This window comes from Pseudomassariella vexata (assembly GCF_002105095.1).
Source record: "Pseudomassariella vexata strain CBS 129021 chromosome Unknown BCR38scaffold_9, whole genome shotgun sequence".
In the NCBI taxonomy this organism is placed as follows: Eukaryota; Fungi; Ascomycota; class Sordariomycetes; order Amphisphaeriales; family Pseudomassariaceae; genus Pseudomassariella; species Pseudomassariella vexata.
The window spans coordinates 2,066,932-2,080,986 of record NW_024467964.1 but is presented as its reverse complement, the minus strand read 5'-3'; the positions used below and the strand labels follow the sequence as shown (position 1 = coordinate 2,080,986).

Here is a 14,055-nt window from a genome sequence, read left to right as displayed (position 1 = left end):
CAGGATATGCCAATCATCGTCGCGAAGATGAGCTGCTGCGACCGTTCCGTTGCAGTCTAAGGACCGTAGGCTCCTCATGGTATCATCGACAAACTGCACTTTACAGGCATTAGTCGATATGTCAACCTCCCACATATCGTTGTCTGCAGAGACCAATCATCTGGCAAGAGCTCAGTACTGCAGGGGATAAGCAGCGCGTCCTTCCCAGCTAAGGACGGGCTAGGCACGAGATTCGCAACCGAGCTCGTCCTTCGTCACACCCCTGAGGGATCTGAGAAGATCTGCCGTATCTCGATCCAGCCGGGCAATAACAGATCGCTCGACGACGACCTCCAGCAAAGCGAGTCCATCTTGTAGGATGTCACGGAATATACTCGGGACGTGGACCCTCAGGGGCAGGGCAGCGGACCTTGGGACTGATCACCAAGCCGGACACGCTTGATATTGTTTCCGAAGACGAGCGCAAGCACTTGGAAATGGCGCAAAATCGGGATGGCGTCTTCCGCCTTGGCTGTCATGCGTTGCGCAATCATAAGTTTCAATCCAAAATGTCACGAACGACGAAGGGAACCGAATCGAGACGGATTTCTTCGCCTAAGGAATCTGGTCCGTCTTACTTTACAAAGATAAGGGTTTGGCAGGTCTTTAAGCGCGTTTGAGCGAGGTCCTGATAAACTATATCCTTGATCATCTCGAGGATCTCTTGGGCAGGGAGGAATCAACGACTGCTCTGGTAGGCTTGCAAGGTTTGGGGCTTCTCGGCGCACGATTCCGGAACAGCGCAAGTATCTATTTAATGCTAGCCATCAGTTCTCCACTCACGTCCTGGAGGCGTCGACGGAGTATACCGAGACAAGTTCTGCGGGAACGCTTGGAATGATAAGGACTACAGCAAACGGCTCCGCGCTGTCGTGCAGAACACCCTTACGGACTTCACCAACGAAATGAGGTAGAACGAGCAAGCCAGGAGGATCGTCGACGTACCCGCAGAGGGAGTTGACCACCGTCAAATTAATCGTTCTCAACACTTGGAGGAATTCATCCCGTTAATGAAGCGAACCAGAGGCCAAGAGCTTCCCCGAACGTATAATACCCTGATCATCGGGATCTTTTCCGCGAACAGTACCGCCCTTGGAAGAATATACTCAACTCATTTTGTAAAGAGATTCTAGCGTCGGTCCATATCTCAATAAATGAAGCCCTGTCACATGCTGTGGGTAAAACCATGAAGACAGAGCTGTGGGCAGAGTCGATCAGCTCGGCTCTTGAGAAGCTCGGAGAACGCCTTCACGTCAAGATTTCTGAGATTCTTGAGCCTCATGGATCTGGCCACCCCATGACCTATAATCACTCCTTCAAAGATAGCTTCTAGAAAATACAGGGTCAACGTTAGAGAGCAACTCAGACAGCGCCTTCGGGATTTCAAGGAGCAGATTTCTTGAACCAGATTACTACGATTGTTGATGTTATACTGGACGTATTGACAGGACAGACGGAGGCGGATATGATGGAGACATACTACAGGTAGCAAAAGCCGAACCTGACCAAAACGCTCCGCGCAAATTGCCTGAAAGCCTATCTCTGCTTCTAGATCGCTCTCAAAGCTGTAAAACATGACTTCGATACTCTCGCCGTTCAGGACTGCGTTATTTCACTGTCGCCAGCCTGTAGACTCTAGAGATGGTCTTCGACCTCCCTGACAACGTTGCATACATGATTGCCGGGGAGCGCGAGGAAAGCACCGCTGAGCGGCGCTGAGCGGAAGTTGCTGGAGGAGAGGCTGGAGATTCTAGTAAGTGAACGAAAAGACCTCAAGCGTCGGAGCGAGCACCACCACTCAAGTTGTCAACATGAAAAGATCCACAGTTGCGCGGTTGGAGTTGACCGTAAAAATAGATAAAGCACTCCCGGTGGGTGGAATTCCGGACGAACCGGGCACCCAAGGATCCTCTGCTGCTGCCTCTGCCTCCGTTACACAACCCCAGGGTTGGGTCAATAAGATCCTTCGCACGTACCCCACCCTCCTTCCCCTATTTCTGAAGCGGTCGAAACGATGGAAGAAGAACACCCGAGAAAACTCGCTGATTTCACGAGTGCGATGCCTGCTATATCGTTCCAGAAGGCTACAGTCTAATTTGTCGCTCAATCTCAAGCGGCTGCGAGCGTTCTGTGGAATGGGTGAATAGTACTCCAAGCTTAGAGATCAGATTGTTTCACGGCTGCCTTGATCTTGATTGCTGGCGATGTAGGACATAATGTATTCACACTTTTGACCACAGTCCAAGATCGTTCTGTAGTCTTCAATGTGAAACTAACCAACTCAAAGCACCTCGGACAACAGTCCTGTTGTAAACTCGCTGCGCTCTTCAATATGTTGTGACCCTTACAACCCGCTTCGTCAACAGCGCCTGTTGGTAACGGTTTGTCGATTTTCCTTTGATTTCGGTGTTTTGTATCCTTGCACGTCGTCCTATGTCCGGTGCTGTGCATAAGTACTATGCAACTGAATAGTTATCCGGTATATGATGCGTTTTGTGCAGGCAGACACTTGAGTTGTGTCATAGAGACTTACTCACATATGCCAGCAAAGGTAAAGACTTGGAGATGAACTTGGACGCAACAAATTTTCCGCCGCGCAGCGGCTTATTCTTGGCCCGCTTGGGGCCTAGTGTTCATCGTCAGGCAGTGAGTCCTCAGATGTCTGCCCCTTGACTCGAATCTGGCCTTCTTTTTTGTATGAACTGGAATTCGGGTTGCAGATGACTGGTGAACGACTGGTCTAGTGACGACGCGGCCGAGCGGCAACCCTGCAACGATAGGAGTTCTGATGAACAGCCCACTCATAGCGCGGGGCCTCCACACAGCTAACTACGATCTGCCCTAGAGACCCTACCATCATGTTGCTTGTGAACTGGGTTCCAGGCTTGTCAAATAACGCATGGTCTCCTTACATCTTTTACGTTTGGGAATGGAAGTTAACAATGAACAAGAGAGTAGCTGCGAGGCAAACGGAGGATAACCTTGTCCTGCTCCCAATCGACTTTGGGAACGAGGAGTTGTCCAAGATTGCCGACGTCGCGAAATCAACAGGCAAGCCTTATCATGCCGAGACAACTGCGATCTTCGCATCCGTTGATGATCATGCCCAGCAAAATATACTCAGCGTTTCGACAAGTTGTAGATTGATTGGCTAGTCGTAGAGTGACAGAATAAGACTCCAGTGTTCATGGCAACGGGAGTCGAATCCGCGTCCAAGACCATCATGGCCTTCGTTTGACCTCTGTGCAAGTCGGTAGATGTCAACTTGAATTTGACGGGTAGCCGCTGCAATCGAAACGACTTGTGATTGGTGGCACTATGACGCTGGGCAATAGACAGGATTTGTCGTGTAACGCGATTATAGAAAATCTTTGTCTGCAAACGCGGCTTATCAGATTGGAGAATCAGACCCCAGGTATTAGAGCAGGTTGGCCAGCGGTATTCGCCCTCTCAATCGCAGCGAGATCCACATACAGCAGATCAGTGGTCTTGGCAGGATCTGGTGGCTATAACCCCGCAGTTGTCTGGCTTGATGTTTCCGCCAAACTGCCTCCCTAACATTGAAAGCAAATTATCGCCTGAGCCTCCATGGCAGACCCTTTGAGCGTTGGTGCCTCGGTGCTGGCTGTCGTCACGGCCGCCGTTCAGGCGACAAAGTCGCTCCAAGCAACAGTGAAACGCTACAAAGACCGCGACAAGACATTAAGCAGGCTTCAAGACGAACTGGACGACTTGATCATTATTTTAGCTTCCCTCCAAGATGTCGTGGAGACCGAGGCTGCAATACTAGAGCTTCTCAAAGGCCCTGTTAGCCGGTGCAGTCAGCTTTGTCGAGACTTTGAAGTCGCCATGGAGAAGTTCCGTGGAAAATCTAAGATTGGTCTAAGGGATTGGGCTAGAATGGAGTTTATGAGAGGGGATATCAACGAATTCATGGATTCTCTCGCGAATTACAAATCCACAATTACAGTTGGCTTGGGCACAATTACCATGTCAGGCATTCGCCCTCATCTTCTTAGGACTCTGTTGACTGTTCTTAGGCGAACCTCCAAACTCAGTCACCAAGTTCTCGAAGGTTACAGCGAGATGATCAGTGATACAACCTACAGTCTCCAGATCCATCTTCAACGCGTCGATGAAAAGCTGGCACGCATTGCTACAGACAGCACAGCCACTCCCGATGCACGCATAGATCTGCGAGACGAGAAGGAGGTAACCAAGCAGTGCCTAATCATCTGTGAAGGCGCCAGGTCCTATATCGAATCCTTACAAGACCAACAACCGTCTTTGCTGCAAAATGGAAATTCCGAGGATATCGGCATAGCGCGGAAGCAGTTCGAGGCTCAACGGTTGACAAGTCAAACCCTGAGCACGAATCGAGACAAGATCGTCGAAACTATTGGGCTGCTGCAGGAACGCCTCGCCTCTATCACTGCGAGTGATAGCCCCAACCGCGATAGTGAGAGATCTCGGTTGCTGGACGACATCAACCTGTCAAAGCAGTGTCTAGAAGTGTGCAAGCAAGCTTCGGAACAAGTAGCTCATCAAAAGATACACACGATTGGGGAGGTCATGGCCGATCATGACACCGACCAAGTCGTGGTCACCACTCTCGCGGATCTGTTCGATGTCAGAAAGGTGTTCGCCAAGAGTAGATCGACGCAGCTAGTGGGGTCAATGTTGGATGAAACCCTCCAAAGACTTTCTGCAGATCGTTATAGTAGCCGCTTCGGCGCTGTGAATGGTAAAATTGGGCGTGGACAACCTGCTGATACTGTCTCCACGAGTGACGACGATATGCTGTCATCGAACTCGCGGAGGAAGGACACGCAGCCCGGGGATCTGGAGACAAGAGAATATAAACCGCTTCCCAACGAGATGAGGAAACGGGCTGCTGAGTGCAAAAACAATAAGTGAGAGGAGGGTTACCAAAAACATATGTAGCGATAAGATTTTATACTCCACACCACAACTTGGTCACAATCACTTGAGCCTAGTCATTCTCCATCACCATTTTATACCCACCATCCAAAAATGAATATATCGATTCACTACCATAAGACCCATGGGGATGATTAAAATGGTCACCTCTAAGCTAGCTATGTGGCTATCTTGACGCTGTCAGACCGTGTTTTACCTGTAACATCATGATATCTATCTGGGTTCGTGACACGAGAATCATCAACCAAATCCTTGTCGTCAAGCGTCATGTGCCAACAACTATTGTGAAAATTTTCAACCGATCCTCGGAAAGTCCAAGGGAGACGTGCAACCGCATTTTGAATCACGACGTGAAAGCAGAGCCCATAATATCGCGGGAAATCTCACGACTACCCTCGAGCTTCTTGATACGGTCCGTCAGGAAGACTCGCTGGCGCTTAGTCACCAGTCTCTCAGAGGCAATAGCTTCGATTCTGGCATCACTCATGTTGACGACGACCAAAGGCGAGAAAATGTTGCCAAGTCCTCTAGTAATGTGACGTTCGATGACCTGAGTCATCACGTTGGCGACAAACTTCTTTTGCTGCACCTGAGCATATATTGATTAGAAAATAAAACGAACGTGAGAATTATTCTTATTCCAAACTTGTAGATTGCTAGCAAACAATCCAAGGCCTCCTCGAAGCTGACCTTTTCCATGTTGAACGAGATAGGTCGACTGCAGGCGGAAACAATCTTCTCAATATCAACAGTCTTGTACTTGTTGAAGTGCTTTCTGACGCTATAAAATTACCCGTTGGTTGATGATCGTTTGGCACAAGGTCTCGAAGCCAGGATTGGAGCCTCTCTTGGTGCCGCGTGTGGATATTATCAGTGTAAACGATTCTAGTCGATGGGAAAGTCTTTCTTGTCTAAAACAAGCTTCTCCAACTCGTTTAATGCTGTCCGTCGACGCTCTTCCAGTGCCTCCAACATTATTGACGACCTAGTTACCATCAACAATTACCATTACAGATATGTAGGCCGCGGGTTCATGTGGGAACTATTAGACGGGGATCACTTACCAAATTCGAGCCTTGACATCCTCAGGTGCCCTCCTTCTCGATATATTATCGAGGAACGTCTCAAAACCTCGGCTGACGTACCCAACATGATCGCTAGCCAGCTTACCCAGGCTTCAGACTGCTCCCAGGAAAGCCCGCAACCAAATGAGGATTGAAGCTGCGAACCAGCTCGGTTCCTCTTGAGCGAAGAAGCATTCTTTGAACCCAATCCATGGCTTCATTCTTTGAAATCACCTTCGATCCAAACGGCTCATCTGGCAGCCCGCCGGTGAAATTGATTTGATACTTGTAGCCTTTCTTTCAAAGTGTGTCCGCAAAGTTGTTGTTCACATACTGGACAACGGCTCGAAGTCGGGCGATGGTGCTCTTTGTATCAATCGAGACTTTCTCATCTGCGCTTCCTTTGAAGTAGCATATTTGTAGTTTCCGTACAGACCGGCTTTGCAAATCTCGTGACATTCCACGTTGAGCTGTGCGAAGTACGTACGACACTCAACCACTGTCGATCTGGAGTCATCCAGCAGTCTCAGATCGACTTGAGCCTCCTTTAACGCACCCTCGATGCCCTCCCAGAGACGTGGAATGTTTTTCTTGACGTGCACAAACAGGACTTGGCTGAGCCTTATGCGTAATGAATAAATGCCAATGGTCTCTTTCGGCAATGTCTTGAAGTTCGAGGTACGGAATAAAATTATCTCAGTGATGTTGCGCTCCTCGAAAGAGAAACCGCTCTCTTCGATCTTTCGATTCTTCATAATGTGCCAGCCAAGCTTGAAGAATAAGTCCTCGTTGCAGGCAAGTTCAAGGAACTTAGCTTACGAACCGGAACCTTCTGACAGCCGATCTGGTTTCGTGATAACACCAAGAGTTAGCTCTCCCTGAGGATCAATTTTCCGAACTCGCTCAAGGATGAGTTGACAGGATGTGTCATTTGTTGCCGAGACAACAGTAAGACAGCTTATTTGGGTTGGGAGATGTAGTGATCAGTGATCCCAGTAACCACTGCAACATCAGCAGCAGAAACGCCTTTCGTGGACGTCTGAATCAGGCTTGGAACATCGGCCAGGTAAGCTGAGCTCGGTTCGGACCGTCAATCTCGATGGTCAACGTGTCTTTGGCAAATGCGCTGCTACCTGCCTGGTCAGAATCGGCAATGCCCATAACCTTCATCGCAGCTTCCATGATGACAGGCAAGTAAGTCTTTGATGAAGTCAGTGATGGATTCTGATGAACCCTTGATCGCCTTTTTCTCCTTCTGATTCGACTATTGGCCCGGATGAGAACAAAAGACAAGACAAGAAAGTCAAAGAGACGCGGTTAAACACTGTTCCAGCAATGAAACCACTTTATTTGCAAGATGCATTCGTGTCACAATGGCGGCTAAAAGGTTTCTGTGCCGAAATGCATGTGTCGCAGGAATAGGAAAGAATTGTACGCAAAAGACTCGAGACAGCCTAACTAAGATACCGAAACTTGATCTGGCCGCCAATTAGGGTGTTAAGGACGAAGAAATGAGGCATAACTCTTGTTTGTGTTCGTAAATGTGTGTATTTACGATTCCAAGGTTTCTTTCACCCAGGATTTTGCCCGATGTTGAGTAAGTCTAAGCGGAAAAGGTGTCATTGACGAAACGGATCAGGAGTAGAAAGCATAGCCCAGGTGTTTTTCACGCAGCACGCAGTGTATCTTGTAGCTAGAACTATTCCATCAAATAAAGCATCTCGCTGCCAAACCGCTTCCTTTTACTTTGCCAAGTGTGACAGGCTGTGCCTGATATGGGATCCGGAGCTGCAAGGACCGTGCGTCCGGATCCACCAAAGGAACCATCGAGGGCATACAAAACATAGTCCGTGTTCCCGGGACAACTCGCATATTTTACTTTCCTCCTCAGTTAGATAATTAACAGTATTTGGCCATGTTGAGCTGTATAGTTTCGCAGTGAGCCCGTCACACCAAGTGGCAAACTGCATCGCTCTTCTGCGACTAGGGGTATCACTGGAACCCTTTTGCCTTTTTCACACCAGTGATGTGCTATAAGTAACTCATGTATCGAGCAGGGGGGTTAGTGTGCCTATGTAGTATGCAGCGCGTAATCCTGCTTCCGTATAAATATGTACTTAGCTACTTAAGTACGTTAGCTCGGTTTGGATGCCAAGAGACTACCCGTAACTCCTACTGGGGGTGCTTTCTTGAAGTCATTAGACGGTCGCACCCGCGGTTGCTATTGCCTAGCCTATATTGAATAGTAAAGTTAAACGGTACTAAATATAGACTAACGCGCTTGTCTCCTATTTAATTTAGGTTATCATAAATATTTAGAGGTTCTAGTAATCCGATAGGACTTTAATCGTATATGTGGGATTGAGCGCCACGGTTATGCCCTAGGCCGAAGGCGGTGTAGCGGCAATTGCACTAGGTTAGTGGGGTCAAAACCCTTCCTCGTAGATAAATTAGCTACACACGCAACATATAGAACAGCAGAGAGATACAACAATCAAGATCGGATCTACGCAGAGTCATCAATAGAGGATTGAATCCCTCATCTAGTAGGTAAAGATTCGATAATAATCCTATCTCCTTATCTAGGACGCTACAGTTTAGCTCTACCCTTTTCAATAAGGATCTAGCTAGGATAATATTCCTACTTTTATAAACTTAGAGACGTCCGTTTCTAGACGGATAGGTAGCTCTATCAATCTATTCAGACCAGTCTTGTCAATCACGTGGCACTCGTCACAAGCGCCCGTAACAAGCGCCCGCAAACCTCGTTGTCAGCAGGTGCGTAGGATACAGCGTATAATTGGTCGATAAAATATGTGCCAAATCCCTCCGTTTTTACACCGTTCATATTGGTTCATAGATAACCGTTTTTGTCTGCAAAGCCCCTGAATTAGACCGCTGTTAATAAATACCGCCACATTTATCCAGGAGCTGATTGCCCCTAAGTCGCTCGAGTTCTTCATTCGCGTTGGCGGAAGCTGGGCACGCAGGATGAGTTGGGACCCTTGATGTCGACCACAACCCGCATCCACGAGCATATGCTCGCGCGTTCGAGAAAGCCATCACATGGTGGTGTTGTCTTTATGTTGCGGACGTCCTAACTGCGGAAGGCAGGTTATACAGGATCACTTCCTCGATAATGTCAGCGTGGCGGCTAAACATGAAATGACTAGAGCTGAGAACTAAGCATACGGTATTTCGGGACTGTTCGATGTGCACATGCTTCTGCTCTATGATGAGGGAGAGAGTAAATCCTGGACGAGGCTTCAAAAGTATATTGATTAAAGCCGTATCGATTAGTCTGTCCTCGCCATCCAAAGCCCATCCAGAGCTGTACTTGCCCCAGACCCAGCGTGTTTTGCCTCCAATGTGGGAAAGTCCTTTGAGGCGCGAGGGTTGTGATACAGGTCGCTGGACAGCTCTCTCTTGAGGTGTTTCTGTGTTTCCTCGAGCCTGACAACGGGGATATAACCCAAGTCGCGATATTAGAATGCACCGTCATTGGAGAACCTCTGTAATGGCCGGTTATCCTGGTTTCCAGAATTTGCCCAGGGTCGTTTGCTCGAGATTCGGAGGGGGTCCTTTTGACGATCAACCTGGGCGGGAAACCATAGTTTTCTCTTCGGGCAGATATCGCCGGGTTGGAATCTATCTCTACCTCACGCTGGGTAAAAGGATACATGCCAAAGTCTGTTTTCCATATCCGTAAGTGTACCTACTGTAATATGTGTGCCAGATTTGACAGCAGAAGTTGAGATCAAATTCAAATGCAAAGAATCACCCTTACAACAAGGCATCAGACGATACTGCAACTTATGAAATCTCCTACGACAGTCAAAATAACGCTAATGTGTCACTTCACACCTGAGCCCACCAAGCCATGCTTTCACGTCAATGACAGTAATCCTGCACCGCGGAACAGTCTCATCGACATCGGGATACTTGATTTGATGGACAGGACTTCCTGTTATTAGGTCATCTTGTTCGGCTGGGAGTCATTTTACCCGTTACTAGTTCGATGGACTGCGTGAACAGTTTTCCGAGGTTAATGATACGAGCAGCCATACAGTAGAGTATACTCATTTGATCACTTGGATTGTGATCAATATCAGTCCTTTGAAATAAGCCTCGAGAGAATGACAAAAGAGAACGATTGGTCCACCATTTCCAACTTACTGCTGGAACAGCAGGAAATACTGTGTGAACTGGCCCCGCATCTATTTGTAGACGTAACGAGGATAGTGCGTTTTGAAGGTCACGGTGAAGTTCAAGAGACGGGGAGTCCTAGACCTATTTCACAAGTGGAAACCAGCATAGCTTTATCTTATAAGCATGCAGAGTCGAGATCAGTACCCATTGAGCAACCAGAAGTGGAACCAACACTTCTCGAGCAACCAGAGCCAACTCCAGTGTCTATTGAGCAGGTCCCGTTGACAACTAGGTTGGCACACGTTGGGCTCTGATGCACCTCAGCAAGCAGGCAGGTACAAAGCAGGTATTGTTTGTTCCTACTCTAAATTTTGGAGACTACGAGTTGTATCTGCGTGATCATTTATCTGAAGCACGCTGCAATTATCTCTATTTCAGGCTAGTGCCAACCAAAACATTGATTCCCGATCCTTTGCTAAAGCCAAAGGTATTCACGTTTTCGCTTTCTTCAAGACTGAGGACTAAGGGTATGGTAGCTAAGTATTCAAACTCATAGCAACACAAGTTCACCCATCTCAAGTCTCATATGCCCCTCTCATAAAAGAATTCAGGATTCTGACGAAGCCAGCTTCTGCCCAACGTTTGACCTGGTTCGATAACAACAACTCTAAAGCAGCCTGTTACCACGGCGACACGCTCAATTTAGATTTCTGATGGCAGAAATTCATCTACCTTACATTGGTAGGCTATGGCGACTGATATCCGCATCCACTTCAATATCCCGTAAATGTCAAAGGTGATCTCATCCCTCTTCAAACTTCACAAGACATAGTCTACTGACTTACAACTTACCTATTGCACCTGTGCACCTGCCAAAGCCGGCAACTGTCGCCATGTTTCTTCTCCAGAGGCGGTATTTCGTTGCTCAAAGTCCAAGTCAAACCCCAAAGCCAATTTCGCGCTTGAACCCATCCTTCCCACTGCATCACTAACCTCTAGAGTCTAGACCACATTGCATGCAGACAGATCTCATCTCCTCAGATCCGATCCGGCAGTCGGCAGGTACCAATGCCAGCGCATCATCAACCAGTCACCTCAACGAGGCCGACCTCATCTCCGTCCCCATGCAGTCCCCCAAAACCTGCCGAAACGCCAGCGTTTCAGCAAAGTAGGGTTTCGCCCCACCCACTCCATCCCTTAAGCGATAGCCCATTCGCCCACAGCACCTCAACTTGATGCTTCCTCCGTACTTTATTCACCTGTGTACTTGTGCCTCGAATTTCCAGGGTCTGCCTTGGCCAGCACATCACACCACCAACACGCGCTTACTGCAGTGCGTGTTCCTGCAACTCCATAAAAGGATTAATTAAGGTCCATGGGTTAGAATCCAAGATGACCAGGTCTTGGATCGGAGGGAGCGAGTCAACAGCAAGGAAATGAACCATGTTGTGCTTCAATTCAAGTGCAAGTTCGAGACCGACGGTAAGGCAAGCTCCACGCATTGCACAGCCGAAATGGAGCGAGGTGAAGTTACTTTGCTGTCTGAAGATGGTTGGTAAGTGGCGGTTGGTTCCCTTTCCTTGGGTTCGGCATCGCATGAAGATCATCCCGCTGGAACCCCCCTGCGGCCGATTGGGGTCTGGAAGTTGCCGTCACTGTGGTACAATAGTGATATCGAGGCATGTCTCTGCTCAAAACGGTAATGGGTAATACCGCTTTATCTCAGGTCATGTTGTGCGACTGGTTGAGCCCTCGATTCAGCTTAAGAGCATGGACAACACTTGTAACTCAAGGACACAACGCGTGGCAATGGCGGTGTGTTCAAAACGTGCGACAATAGAATTCTTAATGGTATCTCTATGGCAAAAATAAACCTCTCCCTAACTACGAATACAGCAACAGCCCTATGTGGGTGACGGTCTCCAGCAGTCCTGCTCTTTCTGACGCCCTGGCTCGCTCCTATCAAATGTCGTCCTCGAGGTGTCGCATGCAATCGTCAGATCTAGTAGTAGCCATCCTTTAAAGCTGTGCATTACGCTAATCATTCTCTTGCGCCTGTGCCACCGGGTGAATCCAGTTGAACCGTAATTATAAGGATTTTTTATTGGTCAAATTCCGACCTGTTCTGGCCCCGTCAGGCGCAAAAACAGTACAGGCCAGCCTGTTTTTAAATAGTGGTGGTCGAGAAACGAAGCCGTCCGGTTCACTGTATCGGACCCGTGGGTCTTGTAAAAGGGGTAATTACAGAGCGAGGACACCGCCGATCAACAAGGATACGCCCAGCACAACCACGTTGAAGCTCGACTTGAATGCGCCCGCAGTAACGGGAGCACTCGTGGTGGCGCTGGTAGAGGCGGAGCTGCTGCCAGTTGCGGTGGCCGAGCTGTCAGAGCCAGAGGCGCTGACGTTAGCTGCTTCGGTCGCCTGGGTAATGCCGCTGGCGCCAGTCTTCGTTGCCAGGGTCGTATTGGTCGACTCGGAGCCCTTGCTAGTGACAGTCTTGGTCGAGCTACTCTTGGACGTGGCGCTGGTGTCCTCACCTCCGGTAAGGACCTCGATGCTATCAAAAGAACCGGTCTTGTCGCTCCAGTGGTAGCTCGTGGCGTCGTCAACACCGTTGCTGTAGTCCTCAATGGTGATGGATTGGTAATAGGCGTTGAAGGGTGCTGTGCTGAAGTCGGTGTAGCCGCCAGCCCATTCGACGGTGCCCTTGGCAGCGTCCTCGCGGCCGGCAACCCACGTACCAAGCTTGATCTGCATGGGGGTCTGGGGGAATCGAGTGCCACTCGTGGCGTCCTCGTAGTTCAGCGTACGGACCAGCTCGTCATCGATGTACCACTTGACGTACTCCGAGGTCCAGTCGATCGAGTACTTGTGGAAGGTGTCCTGAGGAGTGGCCACAGTGTGGTACGCACCTCGGTCGTAGGTGGTGGTGTCGCCCTTGCCGAAGTAGTTGGTCTGGACCTGAGTGGTGTCGCCACCAAGCCACTCCCAGTCAATCTCGTCAAGGTCGTCCGACTGCAACACGAAGCTGGTCACAACACCCTGGCCAGTGCAAGCGCGGACCACGACATCGATCTTGCCAAAGAAGATGAACTTGTTGGACGCGATAGTGGGTGCCTCGGTCTCCTTGTTGATGGTGAAGACGGCACCCAGCTCGTCATCGTAATCGATGGTGGTGCCTTCGGCGTTCTTGAAGACATCGTTTTCGCCCTTGGTGAAGTCCACCGTCACCGTCTTGCCTAATGCCGGATCATCGGGACAGGCTGTAAGTACGTGTTAGTCATTGCATCATATCCCGTGGAGCTAGGAAATCCTTACTCTTCTCCATAGGGTTGCAGTCCGTGAAGGTCTGGGCGGAGACCAACTGCGTGGCAGCGAGGGCCACCGCAGCGGAGCGCAGTATTCTCGAGAACATGTTGGTTCCGATGAGTGTGGTTGTGGTTGATCGAAGAAAATGGGAACGCAACAAAGTTGTTTGTTGATGCGGGTGACAAGGACCTAGAGGGTCTGAAGAAAGATCGAGCCAAGTGGAAGGTTTGGCGACGTCTCGAAGTTGCGAAAATTACTAGTTGGGTTACGAGAGCGAGAACGCGCGGGTTGGTGTGAATGGTTATAGAGAGCAAGTCGAGATCGTGAAGCTCTTACAATTGGTATAAACTTCTGTGAAACGAGAGACAGAGAGGCTCGAAGAAAAAGTAGTAAACAGCCGAAACGCGTGGCTGGCGTAACAACAGCTCGGAATGTGTGATGAACGAATGTGAGTTGAGCAACGTAGATTTCTCCTTCACCCAAGTTCGCGAATGGGGTGCTAGGGATGGTTTTATGGTCTCTCCCCTGTTGCCTGCCTCGCAGTGGTCCT

General features: G+C 49.1%; 4 protein-coding genes across 4 annotated transcripts; 1 reads left to right on the top strand and 3 right to left on the bottom strand.

Annotated features, from left to right (window-relative positions):
• Positions 1-3,226: 3,226 nt before the first annotated feature.
• On the top strand, positions 3,227-5,033 carry BCR38DRAFT_372645 (uncharacterized protein). Its single transcript, XM_040857300.1, has 2 exons — positions 3,227-4,031; positions 4,080-5,033. Exons 1-2 carry the CDS (start codon positions 3,628-3,630, stop codon positions 4,954-4,956), a joined length of 1,281 nt encoding a protein of 426 aa, XP_040714464.1. The 5' UTR covers positions 3,227-3,627; the 3' UTR covers positions 4,957-5,033.
• Positions 5,034-5,323: 290 nt separating this feature from the next.
• Positions 5,324-6,503, bottom strand: BCR38DRAFT_459082 (uncharacterized protein; the record flags this gene model as incomplete). Its single annotated transcript, XM_040862243.1, has 6 exons — positions 5,324-5,569; positions 5,671-5,751; positions 5,899-5,965; positions 6,045-6,145; positions 6,186-6,341; positions 6,375-6,503. 6 exons carry the CDS (start codon positions 6,501-6,503, stop codon positions 5,324-5,326), a joined length of 780 nt encoding a protein of 259 aa, XP_040714463.1.
• A 2,428-nt stretch (positions 6,504-8,931) lies between these two features.
• BCR38DRAFT_439316 (uncharacterized protein) lies at positions 8,932-9,309 on the bottom strand. Its single transcript, XM_040860620.1, has one exon. It carries the CDS (start codon positions 9,105-9,107, stop codon positions 8,946-8,948), a length of 162 nt encoding a protein of 53 aa, XP_040714462.1. The 5' UTR covers positions 9,108-9,309; the 3' UTR covers positions 8,932-8,945.
• A 3,125-nt stretch (positions 9,310-12,434) lies between these two features.
• Positions 12,435-13,611, bottom strand: BCR38DRAFT_345740 (family 16 glycosyl hydrolase; the record flags this gene model as incomplete). The annotated part of the gene is made up of 2 exons (XM_040856202.1): positions 12,435-13,459; positions 13,515-13,611. 2 exons carry the CDS (start codon positions 13,609-13,611, stop codon positions 12,435-12,437), a joined length of 1,122 nt encoding a protein of 373 aa, XP_040714461.1.
• Between the last annotated feature and the right edge of the window lie 444 nt (positions 13,612-14,055).